Source organism: Seriola dumerili, unplaced genomic scaffold (genome assembly GCF_002260705.1).
Source record: "Seriola dumerili isolate Sdu_G_001 unplaced genomic scaffold, Sdu_1.0 BDQW01000230.1, whole genome shotgun sequence".
Classification (NCBI taxonomy): Eukaryota; Metazoa; Chordata; class Actinopteri; order Carangiformes; family Carangidae; genus Seriola; species Seriola dumerili.
The window spans coordinates 4,329,489-4,343,802 of record NW_019174485.1 but is presented as its reverse complement, the minus strand read 5'-3'; the positions used below and the strand labels follow the sequence as shown (position 1 = coordinate 4,343,802).

At 38.6% G+C, this 14,314-nt stretch overlaps 1 protein-coding gene across 1 annotated transcript in view; it reads left to right on the top strand.

Annotated features, from left to right (window-relative positions):
- The first annotated feature begins 2,276 nt into the window (after window positions 1-2,276).
- Window positions 2,277-14,314, top strand: part of LOC111229373 (zeta-sarcoglycan-like) — a 145,101-nt gene continuing 133,063 nt past the window's right edge. Inside the window, exon 1 of the mRNA XM_022755682.1 lies at window positions 2,277-2,486. Coding sequence (XP_022611403.1) covers window positions 2,277-2,486 — 210 coding nt within the window. The remainder of the gene's footprint in view (window positions 2,487-14,314) is intronic.

The following is a 14,314-nucleotide window of genomic DNA, read 5'->3' as shown; positions in this document are numbered from 1 at the left end:
TTAGTGATGTGGATGCTGAATACTTAGATAAAATGATCACTAGCCCACCCCAAAACTATATTCCATAGCAATACCCTGCTATTAATTCATATGCATTGTATCTGCACAGACTGAACAGATGCGCCCATAAAATGAAACAGATCAACCAGCTGAGAACATTGCAAGAGAATTTCCTCACTTTGAAAAGGCAAAACATCATTAATCCATTAGCCCACTTGACAAACATTAAGCCCTCTCTGTACTTGGCATTAATATGTGTCTCATATCCAGTCTGTGCCTAGATCAAAATTAGTTGGATTACATTTACACCAAAAAATTGATTGCATATTTTGTATGCACATTAAAAGTAGCTTCATCTTTATTCTGCCAAAAAAACAGATTGCAATATGTGCTTTCATCGCCTCCTTCAAATCTGAATAAAATGCTGTCTTTTTCTTGTCATCCATTTTTCACAAATATATTGCTGTGCTAAACTTTTAATGATTGCTACACATTGAATTCACACTTCATAGTTAATGCAGCCACATGTATTTCTGTGCACCTTTGGAGATAATTTTCTTAATTGCCTCTTCATTGCATCTTGGATGCATTTCCGCATGGATTTGTTTTCTTTTTGCTCTGTTTTATTACAGTTCAGTCACTGAGTAAAGCAGTTAATTCAGGTGGAAAATGGTTCCAGGAGTGTAAAGGAAAACACACCACTGTGTTGGATTCTGTAACACACCGTCGCTGTTCAGAGGGACAGGACTGTTCAGACTGATATTGTTGAGATTACTGCTCTTAGCTATTCTTAGTAGCTTTTCAATATAAAATGAGTAATTTTTATGTTTCTGATGGGGGGATTTAAAGGTGCTGCAAGTCCTTCAGTATCTGTAGTAAGATTATACTGTATATTACCACAACATGCATACACAAAAAATCTCAAAACTCCAGACAAAAGTCAAATTTTGCTATGTTTCCAAGGTGGTTTTACATTGTCACAGCATCAACAGCTCAGTAGGTCCTTGATTTTTGTGTATAAGAAACACAACCCCTGTGGAGATACAGATAATAGGCTGATATTTGTCTCTGAGACTCTTCCACTGAAAACCCAACAAAACGTGAACAGGCCAAGTCTGCTTTTTTCTTTTTTTCCCCTCTTTACTCTGCAGTCAAGGCAAGAGTCAGCATTTTTGTTTCCCATCAAGGCTTGTTGCTGTCATCATGTGTGAGTATATGGAGAGAAAGTATTGCGCGGAGAAAAAAAAATCAACAATCGCTGAGGTGTTAAGGTCATGCAGTCTCAGCAAGTAAAGACATAATGTGTGTGTGTGTGTGTGGGTGTGGGTGTGGGAGAGAGTGAGAGACCGATAAAGAGAGAGAGAGAGAGGTGCCGAAGTGAGATAGGAAGTGAATTAGGGAGAGAGAAAGGGAGAGGGTGAGCGAGAGAGAAAATATGAGGTAGAGAGAGCAAGGTAAAGAGAGTGCGAGAGAGTTAGTCAGAGATAGTAGAGATAGTAGTGCCTTGCAGCCAGTTTCCATATCTCTTGTCACCAATGACTCCTCCTGCTCCACTACAACTAATGGACTCTGTCCTCCTCTGCTGTCTTATCTGCCCCCTCTCTCATCCCCTCTCTTTCTCTCTCTCTCCATCCTCTCTTTCTATCTCTTACTACTTGATGCTGTGCTATCTCTCCACGTCACTACTCCACCTCTATCTTATTTTTTATCACCCTTTGGTCTCTCTCTTGCACACTCACTCCTGCTCTCTCACTTTTCCTCTCCTTCAATCTCTCATGCTTCATGTCTATCTTTCTCTCTCCAGTCCACTCATGTTCTGCTTCTCCTCTTTATCTTCAACTTTTTAGTAGAGTTTCCATCCTTCCCTCCACCATGACCAAATCCACAAAAGTTCATCCGCTCCCTCTCTCTGCCGTATCTTTTCCTGCACTGCATGGATGGAAAAAGGGAGGAATAAACATGCCACTTCTGTCTTCTTTCTCCCCCTTTCTCCTTAAAATCTTTCCTTTTATGCTCTCCTAGCTTCTGTGCAGAGCTGAACGAATGGAGATTTTCACTCCAAAATGAGAAACTTGCAGTTATAAAGAAAAAGTGAGGAAAAATCGGAAGGGGTATATGTTAACTGAATGAGTCACTAAACTAATGTCAGTTGAAAAATGATGACAATGGATTCGCAGTTTTAAGGAAATTAGTTCATCAACATAAATTTGAAGATCTAAGATCTCATAAAAACGTGTGATCCTTATGTGTATTCGTTATGTTCGTGTGTTTTTCAGATGACCCAGGAGCAGTATATCCTTGCGGCGCAGCCCAACCCGCTCCACCAACGGGGGGCGTCGGTGTGTGGTGCCCAAGTATACCCAGCAGTGGGAATCTACGGCTGGAGGAAGAGATGCTTGTACTTCTTCATCCTCCTGCTTCTCGTTACAATGATCGTCAACCTGGCGCTCACCATCTGGATCCTCAAAGTCATGAACTTCACCCCGGTAAGAGGCGTGTCTGTCTGTGTGTGTGTCTGTGTGTGTGTGTCTGTGTGTGTGTGTGTCGTTAAAATGCCAGGATATTATATGGTTTTGGTTTTATGTCTGAGTTTATGTGAGGAACCTGTAAGAGGTGGTTTAAAAGGTTTCTTCTAATGTAACGCAACATGAGAGTGATGATAAAATCAACAGCGGTTCAACAGGAGTGTGTGTGTGTATTTGTATATATACCCACACACCTGTGTGCGTATCTGTATAATATAGGTACACCAGTTATATAGTTACACAATAAATCAAGTGGATATAGTCCTGTCAGTTAGAATGATATCTCATTCAATTAGTGTTGTCCACTCTTGCTGAATATGATGTTTGTTTGCATATTAAATGTTAAATGTTGACTGTTGAATTAACACTATATTATAACTATTATTCTCACACATTTAGCAGCGTTTAGATTGAAAAGGGACACACATCATTTCGTCATTTAGTTTTGATCTAAATGCTGTTTTTGTGCACCCATTCAAGTCTCTGTGGAAAATGCTATGTGTTATTTTAAATGGTGAAAGAACAAAACAATTCCTCATATTATACTTTAAGTCTTGTCCAAATCAATGAAACTGAGATTTCCCCAAAATCCTTAGTTCAAAAAGAGGGTGTTAGACAACATTTTTATTGCTGTGCCCTTTGGCTCCTCGACCCTGGGTCTCCAGTACTTTTTTTTTATTTTGCTCAACTGCTTAATATGGTTTGTTTTGCTTGTGGATGTGTGAATTATTCCCCAGCAAGGGTGGAAGTAATGCGAGATGCTTTAGAGCCGCAGAGGTGGTTTTCTGTTTCCTACCTGCCTGTCAAGACTTTTTTTTTTTTTTTTTTACCATGATTGGGATCTTTATTGAGCCTTAATCAAGTGGTTTCGGTGCCTAACCAAACCTTAACTTAACTTAACAGCTGTAGCCACAGTGGTAGATCACAAAGCTGTAATATAATTCATTTTCAACCAGTATATCATTTGTGTTGTTTTGGAAGACTATGTCAGAAGCCATATTTTGTCGTTTAGTTTGATAGTTAAGACTAATTGTTAAAATACTTCTGCAGTGGCTGCACTGAATCTTTGGTATGTGAAACAGTGAATTCAGCTGATTCAGTCCAAACATTGAAAACTCAAAGCCTGTTTTTATTTACTGACTTTTAGGTGTAACTGACATTCTTTTTTATGCTCTTCTTTTATTAGGTGTTAAAACCCTTTTGTTTTTGCTCTGGTTTATTTATTTGGCTCTTATCTTTTACTGCACTTATTTTTGGAAAGCACTTTGAGACACAATGGTTTTGTGTTTTTAAAATGCCAAATAAGTACATTTCACTTGTCAGTGATTGGGAGAAAGAACCACCGGGGAAACTTCCACTGTAGGTAAAAATAAATATATGATTGTTTTGATCTGGAAAAGTGTTCCATTTAAAGATCCTGAACACTACTGCGAAATGGTAAGACGGGCAATTTCAGAGCAATAACAAGCATTACTTTGTTGTATCTCTAGTCAGTGTTTGGCTCTGTGTGTGACCATGTGTCTCTTTTCAAGTCAGTCTTTCTGAGCATGTCATCCACGTGTTACAGCACCAATACATCCAATATCCCATATTGCCCCAGGGCTCAGGGTACTACACAGTGATAGTATATATGCAAATGAGGCAGAATCTGACCCATGAAATCTCTGGTAAAGCCTCCCAACACCATGCCTTATGTTTCAATAAGCAACCTCAGAATATATGAGAGGTGGGGAAAAAGGGGGAATAAAGGCAGCTAAAGAATATGCCTGAGGGAAGGCAGCCAGCCGTAAGCATAAAAGAGCAGAGGATATATCGTAGGCTGTATACTAGTGTGTAAAAAACAGACAGTATGAGAGATCAAGGAATAGGAGGACTTATAAAGGCAGGCAGGGAAGAAAAAAGCTAAAAGTCCATGAACAGAAGTATAAAAGTTAAATAGAGAAGCTGTTTTATTATAAATGAGTGAGTGTGATACATGAAACAATAATAAGGAAGTCCCATGCAATTTTCATACACACATAAAAATCTGGCAAATATGTCAACTGTATGGTGACTGATCGCTACTGGTTGCTGGAAAGTTTGGCAGATATAGAAATGATTCAATTATTATGTCATGTATCAATTTATATGCAGGATATAACAATAAGTCATTTTGTCTCCAAAACATTATATTCAAATCCAGATTGTCTACGTTAGTCATTTGCATTCATCAATGACATGCAGTGCAGTGAAATGAAAAGGTGTCAGTGTAATTTATGGGTTTTAGATTTTTAATCCCATCTCATTCCTGTAATCATCATTGATAGTTTTGTTATTTAACTCTGACCACAATGTTTTCCTAATCCCAATCAGGTGATAATGGTGATTTTTTTTTTTTGTTTGTTATTGTTTGTTAATCACGAAACCTTATTGAGATTTAAAAAAAAAGAAAAAAAAAAGTTACCTTACTTTACGTTACCCTTTGAACGAGAGAGAAGAAGTGACCAAAAAAGCAAAAGTGTCTTTCAAGGATAACCTGAGTGATGACAGTAAGATGACAAATACACTTTATGGGTATGTTAAGACAAAATTGTCATCATAAGTAATGCTTCTCTCTCATTGACTAAGAAACTGAACGTGTGCTGTCTGTCGATCTCCTCCTCTTAAATCACAGCGCAACTCATTACAATCAGCTGGTCCAAGTGAGTGTGTGTGTGTGCATGTTCCAAACATGGTTATATGCGGTTTCACACATGAAACTGTGGCATAAGATTTTAATACTACAAATAATAATATATTTCTACATTAATGGGAAAACATATCGTCTGGACATTTGCAAAGGCATGAGCTATCGGTGATCACTCTGATGATCGTCGATCATCGTCCATTGGCACAACCAAAATAAGCAGCAACAATGATGAGTACAGTCAGGGAGAATAAAAACATATAACACAAGCCACACTTTCCTCTTCCCATCATTTTGATAGAGGTTGCATTTTGTGTCATCAGTCCGCAGAACTTTGTTCCAGATGTTTTTGTGACCTGTAACCTGGCATTTTTGTTTTGAGGCGTGCCCCCGTTTTTGAGCATTCTTGACATGCTCTGCACTCATAAAGGGATTTGTCTTCACTGTCACACATCTGCACAAGAAACATTGAGTAACCAAGTGTCCAATTACTTTTGAACCCATTCAATTTGGGCACTATCTGTTTAAATGGTTATAACACAACTATTTCTATATTGATTTAAACCCATTCAAATTAAACTTGAGGTTTTGCACTTCAACACAGTACCCAGTGTTATTTCAAATTAAATGTGCTGAAGCACAGAGCCAGAAGAACAAAAAGTGCTTTAACGTACAGGAGGTTAAAGGACCAACCAACCTGGGTGTATAAAGAACAATTATATGTGAGAGCCTCAGTACTTTTAATGAACCTTTTTTCGAAATGTTTCAAATGCAGGAAGTAAACTTTTACAGATCATACCATGACAAGAATTTTCTGTGTTGATTCTTAAGTGAAAAAAACAATGAGTAGCACAATATTTCCCACAAAATGCACTGTATATTTGGCACTGCAAAGTTGCATATAAATGTGTCTCTTGCAATGAAAGGAATATGGTAGTTTAAGAAGGAAATTAAAAAAAGTAGAAAGTAAAAAGTCTGCACGAGTGAAAATAGACCTCTGGGATGGTTATTCAATCAAGATTTCCTTCACTGTCAAAACATACAATATCTGATACAGCCCAGGTCTGTAGTATATAAATTGGGTCCACCACAATTGCACCATAGTATTGTAGAAAACACAATGATAATGAAAAACAAATTAAAAAATGTACTTGACATCTCACTTGGGTCCTGTTTTGTCAGCTGTTGGACTGATCTTGAAATAAATATTGCATAGATTAATATAATTTGTGTTATCCTGCAACAGTATCTCTTCAGCTGCCCAGCTCTAGTCTCCACTCCCTAGCAGTGCTACATGGTGAAGTTTGAAAGAGAGACCCTGACGCATAAGAGGTCAGTATAGCTGACAGAGAAGGGAAAAAACAAAATTGACAAAAATAGTAAAATGGGCAGAGATAGACTGGATTATTATGGATGTTTAGAGGAAGAAGGGACATGGGGTGGAGATTAATAGGTAGGAGAGAGTGACAAATGTAGACAAGTAGTGAAAGGATTGAGTAGGTATGTGTGTACATGTGGTTTAAATATAGTATCTGAACATCCAGTCTTAGCTTCTCCCTCCTGTCTTCTGCCTCTGAGGTCCTCAGAGACGTGGAGAGGTGTCTATTTTACTGCCCTGTGGAGGGGAAGTCAGTGGATGATGAGTCAACACAGACAGTCTGGAGTTTGATGTGTAGCCATGTGTGTCGTGTGTGAGAGTTTGTCAAAATACATTCACATAAATTGTCTTCCAGATGAGAGAATGAGCTGTTTTATTGTCTCTGTATTTGATCAGTTAAAGTTGACATTAAATTTCAAGCACTGAAAGCCATGTGGACATAGAGAGGGTGCAATGTTTATTGGTGAGGAATTTATGTGGGAAAGGAACCGTAATGTCCATGATAACCCAATATAGCAAACATTGAACCTATGAGACCATGAAGTGCATACTACACCTGAACCCGACCATAATTTTGAACCTCATTAGTATCTACTTATCCTCAAAAAATAATCATGTGAAAAAATAAGCACATCCCATGAATTTTTTTTTTTCAACAGATTTGAATGAGCAAACATTTGATCCTCTTTCATACAGTGCCTACAGGTAAAGGTGATATAATTGAACAAAAACACAAGGGAAATGTATATGCTTTTTTAATCATCAATTCAACAAAAAATATCAGATGTAATATTTCTCTGTGAAAAATGTAAGTACACCTGGCCCTTACAAGCTGGTATTGCCTCCTTTAGCAGAAAAAAAAAACTTCTGTCCACTAGTCTCTGACATTGGCTTGCTGAAATTTTTGACCACCCTTCCGTGCAAAAAAACAAACAAACAAAAAAGTTGCAAGTTGTTTGAAGGTTTTCTTGAATATACTGCCTGTTTCAAATCCCGCCACAACATTTTAAATCTTGGCTTTGACTAGGTTATTCTATAACTCTTCATAGTTTCTTTTTGAGCCAGTTTTTGGTGGTTTTGCTTTTTTTGTGCGTAGGATTGTTAACCTGCACCAAGATCTACTTCCTGTTAACGCTCAACTTACAGACAGGTGGCCTCACGTTAGCTTCAAGCACTCTGTGATATGACACTGAATTAATAGGTGAATCAATGACTCCAGGCTGCTCAGTCCCTGAGGCAGTGAAGCAACCCGAAACCAAAAGATTTCCACCACCATGCTTCACAGTTGGTATGAGGTTCTTCTTCTGAAAAGATGTCTACGCCAAACATGTGTACTGTTAATGTGGCCAAACAACTCTATCTTTCATTCGTCTGGCCATAACACATTATTCCAAAAGGCCTGGTCTTTTCTGTAATTGGTCATTGGCAACTAGTTTTGCTCTTATCTTGTGTATTTGTGTAATCTTTGTGATTGTACTTATTTTTTTCTTATGAATGTATTTTCATGAAGCAAACCTCTAGGTGTAACCTGTACACTGTGTTTGCAGGCAACATAAGAGAGAGAGCATACACACATGAAGGAAATAATATCTCTCTATCCCTTTCACAAATTCCTGAAGTTAATAGAAGTCAGTGGATGTTGAGCAGTGTAAAATAACATTTTGTGCTCCATATACTATGTGACAAAGGGATGCAAGTGGTCATTTAAGCTTAAATTCCTCACAACAAACAAGTATTGACTTGCCAAAAGAATATATGACCCGATGTTGGCTGCTACACTTGTTAATGGAGCATGCATTCTCCATACACCCACACATACAGTGATATTTAGTAGAAGCCTCATCAAAAATGTCACACAGCAGCTGTATTAGCATTTCAAAGCATGTTTACAGCTGTGTGTGACAGCATTAAGCTGTAAAAAGGACTTGAAAAGAAGAGGAGAAAAGATCACAAGAGTTAGAATAGTGGTGTTTGCTTAAATACTGCTGTGCTCTTAATCAGTCTGCAATTGCATAATTAGGAGATGGATAATATAAAAATGAAAAAGAGTCAAGTCAGTTTCATTTATATAGTGCAAAATCATAACCAAAGTTTTGTCAAGGCAGTTTTCATATAGAGCAGGTCTAGACTGTGCTCTTTACAATGTTATTTACAGAGACCCAACCTTCCCCCATGAGCAAGCACATGGCCACAGTGGCAAGAAAAAAAAATCCCTTTTAACAGGTAGAAAGCTTGAACAGAACTGGGCTCATGGTGGGCGTCTGTCTGTGTCGACCAGGTGCGCTGAGAGAGAAAAAGTGAGAGTAAGAAAAATAAAACGCAATGCAGGTTCCATGTAGAGATGTATAATAATAATCATAATAATAATAATATTGATACGACTAATGATAATACTAATGATGATAATTACATTTGTGGGTGTTGAGCAGGATTACAGGGGCAGTAGATGACTTGCAATCATCGAGCCAGAAAGCTCCAGAGGCAGAAATACCTGCAGAAAGCAACAGGAGGAGATGAGAAAGCACAAAACTACAGGAGAAAGAAGAACCCAAACATGCATTAATGGGATATGAATGCGTACAGATGGAAAGGGAGAAGAGGGGGTAGAAGCTTGGTGTATCCTGGGAAGTCCCCCTGGCAGTCTAGGCCTATAGCAGCATAATGGTTCAAGGCAAGCCTGAGCCAGCCCCAACTATAAGCTTTATGAAAGAGGAAAGTTTTGAGCCTACTTTTAAACATATCTGCCTCCCGGACCCAAACTGGAAGAATATTCCACTGGAGAGGAGCCTGATAGCTGAAGGCTCTGCTTCCCGCTCTACTAGTGGAGACTCTAGGAACCACAAGTAAGCCTGCATTCTGGGAGTGCAGTGATCTGGTGGGATAATTGTCTTGGTTTGAAGAGAACTTTCATGCATCTACATGAACATATATTTAAAAGCAGTTTAAGTTTTTCACAGTAGACATGTAACTTATGGTAACTTCTGCGTTACATTGCGGCAATTACTGGGATGGAGCAAACAATTTTTATCAAAATGACATGGAAAGTACAAAATGGACAGATTTTGAGAGGGAAGAAAATAAAATCATTAGTCTTTTTTTTTTTTAAGACCTAGAAGAAAAGAGGCAAAGCATACTTTATGTAGGCTCTTACAATGTACACGATAGAGAGCAAACTGCTGGAGACACATAGCTTCTGGCATTGTGTATAGAATAACATTTAATTGGCCAAAGCTAATTGAGCACTTGCATATAGGAGGAAGGCTGTGCCTTGCCTTTCACTCTGATTACCTGTATCTTTTGTGCATGTCTGCTCTCAGCTCATAATAAAATATATCACTTAGCTCTAATTGGATGATGAGGTTTTTTTTGGCTGATCATTATGCCTCCATGCTGGTGACAACCATGGCTGGAGGCATTATGTTTTTGAGTTGTCATTCCGTTCATCCATATGTCTGTACATCCGGTTATCCATACGTCCATATGTCGGATTCTCCTGAACCTGATATCTCAGTAACGCCTTCAGGAAATTTCTTTACATTTGGCACAAACATTCACTTGGACTCAAGAATGTACTGACTAGATTTTGGTGGTCAAGGGTTAAGTGCACTGTGACCTCACAAAATACATTTTTGGCCATAACTCACAAACTCTTTTTTATGGAGAATACTATATTTCCTGCAACTTGGAGGCATACAACCATGAGGCGTAAATTGTAGTCTGTTTTATGTTGCAATTAATGCAAGTGTTATTTTTTAATCTGAGTTATCACTGCATCGTAGTACATTTGCATAAATTAAAATTTTCTCTATATACTGTTCTCGTGCTGGTTGTTGCTGTTGTTTGCAGCTTCACCTCTCTGACACACGGGCCTTCTTGTGTAAGAGGGTTGCATCAGAAACATCCCGCTGCTTTCTGTCTCTGCAGTTGTGCGTCTGAATACGTCATGAAGCTTATGATTATTATCAGTGTAACATAAAGGCAAGACACATTAAAAATAAAATCTCTCATACATGAAAACACGCATACACAAATGCTGAAAACTGTGTTTCCCTTCACCATTTCTCAATTAAAATCTGGCTATAGGGAGTTACATCTTTTATGGCTCCATGACTGTCATTTCAGTGGCCACCATTCAAATCACGTCTAGTCGGCTGCAGCATAATGAAGGCCTTTTCTCAAACTTTTTGTTTTGTTTGGAATTGCCAGATGCAATTCTCATTGTGATAGTGTGAGGAGAAAAAGAGATTTGCTTTTGAAGAGACAGCTTTGGCAGTAAATTGGAGAGGAGGGACTTGTGGGGATAGGAGTATACGTTTGTGTGTGTGTGTGTGTGTGTGTGTGTGTGTGTTAGTGTTAGAGAGAGAAAGAGGGACACTGAGAAAGAGTACATGTGTGCGTTTGTGTGTGTGCCAGCAATTATTCAGCAATTGCTCATGCTGATGTGTGTGTGTATATGTTTGAGCGTGTGTGTGTTTTCATGTTTGTGTATGTCTATACCCACATTTGTTTGTAGGTGTGTGTGTGCGTCCTTTGGGCTTTCACTGCAGAGAAATTCAATTTCACTTGTCACTCACCAATCAGTCTGCCTAATTCCTGGTCTGGACGAGACTACGGTGTGTGTGTGTTAGTGTGTGTTAGTGTGCAGTGTGTGTTTGTCATTGCAGTACCTGCTCAATTCACAGTGTCTCTTCATAACACAGTTTGTAGTCTGCTGTTCTGCATGCTCTTATGATACGTGCATACATTTTTCAAAAGGCTCCTCTTGCACATTGAAATCATAAACAAGATGTGATTCATCAACATTCACAATTGGATTCACACACCGATGAATTCTGCCTCCATCAACACAATATTGGTGACAAGCTTTCCTCAGTGCTTATGGTAAAATAGCATTATTTGTCTTTATAGCGAGACCCAAACTCTAAGGATGAAAGATTTCTTTGTTTAACTTTATGTAACAACTTTGTGCACTTTTGATCCTAAACCACATCAGACCAATAAATACCACAACAAAGTGATAAATGGTGGAAGAAAAACAATAAAACTGTTAGTGGTCTTTAATTTGTTTCAGCATCCACACACACAGGTGACGATGGTAAACTTTTACTGGCAGTGTGTGAAGTGAGCTTTTTTTATTTTTAAATCCTGATTGGCTCCCAATCAGTCGGGGCATAAAATAAAACTTTATTCTTGCAGCACTTCTACATCAGAGTTACAAGGACGATAAAACAACAATGGGAAAATCAATAAAAATGACAAACATTAATTACCAATGAGGTTATGGCTGCATAAAATAGCATTGCAACTGGGAAATACAACAAGAATAAAACAGGCAAAAACAAATCTAGCCGATGAGTAGCTCATAAAAGTGAGGCGAGACAGACACCAGCAGTGTTCAGCACTATAGATCAGTGTTTTCAGAACAGGGACTCCCAGGAACCCTTAATGATGTTAAATGAACAATACTTGTTGCTCTTTCACAAATCCAAATCCAAATATATCACATTGCCTGAACCTTATAGGAGCACCATACCACATCTACAGTAATTCCTAATGGTTTTAAACCTCACGCACATACGACATGAATACGGGCCTAAATGTTTACTCGCTTGCTCTGGCAAAAAGGAAAGACAGAATATTACATTTTGAGTATAACGATGTTTTTTTTTTGTTTCCTTTCTGTACCAACCTCCCAACAAAAGCTGTATTAACCATTCAGTTTTCTTGACGCTCAGGTCCTCATGATGCGTTGCTGACATTTGCAAAGCGTGTACATCAGCTCCTCTGTGAACTTGTGATGCCTAAGGTTACCTGTAACAAATAGACCCATACAGACTTCTACATGTTGGTTCGAATGACCGTGAAACAGAACCATCATTTTCATTTTCTCAGTAAACAACAGACAAAACTTATCTTTTGCAGGATCTAAGGGTGAATTTGCATCTTTTTCTTCATGTGTGGCTTTTCTTTGTCTTTAACTGCAATGTTCCATTACATGTAAACACACCATCAGAATACTAAGTACTTCAAAATCTGTTACTGGCAGATTTATCTTTAATTTTACTAAATCAAAATGACAAGGTAACTTAAGTCAGAGCATTTCTTACAGGCTTATCATTTCCTTACAGAAGAACAAAATGTACAGATATTATGACATGTAATGGCAAAGGAGATTAAAGGGAAGAGAGTGAGGAGAAAGATTCAGCCTTCTGCATGTAGAACATTTACTCAATGCTGTTTAGCAGACGACTTGAATTTGTCATTTCCTTCAGGCAAATAGTGCAATAGGTACATGATCTCAATTAGCAGACGGGGTGCTCTTTGCTGTCACAGCTGCACTTGTGATTTATGTTGATGAGATGTGTATTTTTTTGTAAAAGCCTTGCCTAGTGTAGCTTCGAGTTTCTTCACAAATAAACTAATCTCAGCAATCGTTGTGGTAGAGAGAGAGAAATGAAAACAGTGAGATTGGAGTGAGGGAGGTAAGCAAGGGAGGATGGTGAATGATGCATGGAGGAAGACAGATAGGAACAAGGGGGGGAGTAAGTGTGTGTGTGTGTCTGTGTATCTGTGGTTGCGAGTGTGTGGTTTAAATAGAGCGTCCCATCATCCACGCTCAGCTTCTCCCTCCTGTCCTCTGCCTTTGGTGTCCTTAGAGACTTGGATAGGTGTCTGTTTCACTGCCTCATGGAGTGGAAGTGAGTGGATGATGGGCTGGCAGAGACAGGCAGTGTGGAGTTTGATGTGTGGCTGTGTGAGTGTAACAGTGTTCATTAAGGCACACTCACCTTCACTGTCTTCTAGTTCAGGGCCCATGGTCCACGAGCTGTTTTGCTGTATCTATACTTTGTCTCAGTAATGTTTTACGCTGTCAAACTATGTATGTATATACAAGTATATTTTTAATGTTTAAGGATATACAGCATCGAAGATAAAAAAATCCCTTTTGTAGCGTAGTTAAGTTTATCTTACGTCTGACCTTCACAAATGTAATTGTCTTTATCAGGTAAGATATGAAGACTCATTCATCTGTGCTGTTAAAATTTTGAATTTTGTTTATTGTTACATGTCAAGCAAGCAATAACATCTATGTTGTTCATTGTACATAATAGGGAATTATGTATTCTCCATTACCAGATGTGATGTCACTGATTCATTTCAGGGTAATGAGCAACAGTGCCAGAAAGAAAAACAGTTGTAATTTAAATGCTCATAAGTGTATTACAAGTTCTGTAAAATGTTTCACCCAACATCATAAATTCAATCAGAAGTTATTGTCGTGTTAAAGTGAGATCCATAATAATATAATTCAAAACTAAGCACATTGCCACTGCATGCATTAGGGTGAAAGGGCATGACTGTCACGGTTACTGTTTTTCTTTTGTTTGTGTGCATTTACTTATATTCGTGTGCATGAGTGTGTATGTGTGAGTGAGAGGTTAAAATGTGCTGCTGAAGGCAGTATGAGCTCCCAAACCTGCTGTACTCAGCTCCTCGTCTAGACCAGCCACTGTCATTATGGCTGTTCCCACCTGCACTATATATTTTATCGCATGCACACACACACACACACACTCACACATGCGCACACACACACACACACCTTCAAGCACACATTTTTCTCACTTTGTCAGTAACAGTGCTGACCTCAGGTAATGGGAGAGTCCAGCGTGAAATACTCTGTCCTCCTTTGTCACACATGCGCACACACACACACACACACACACACACACACACACACACACT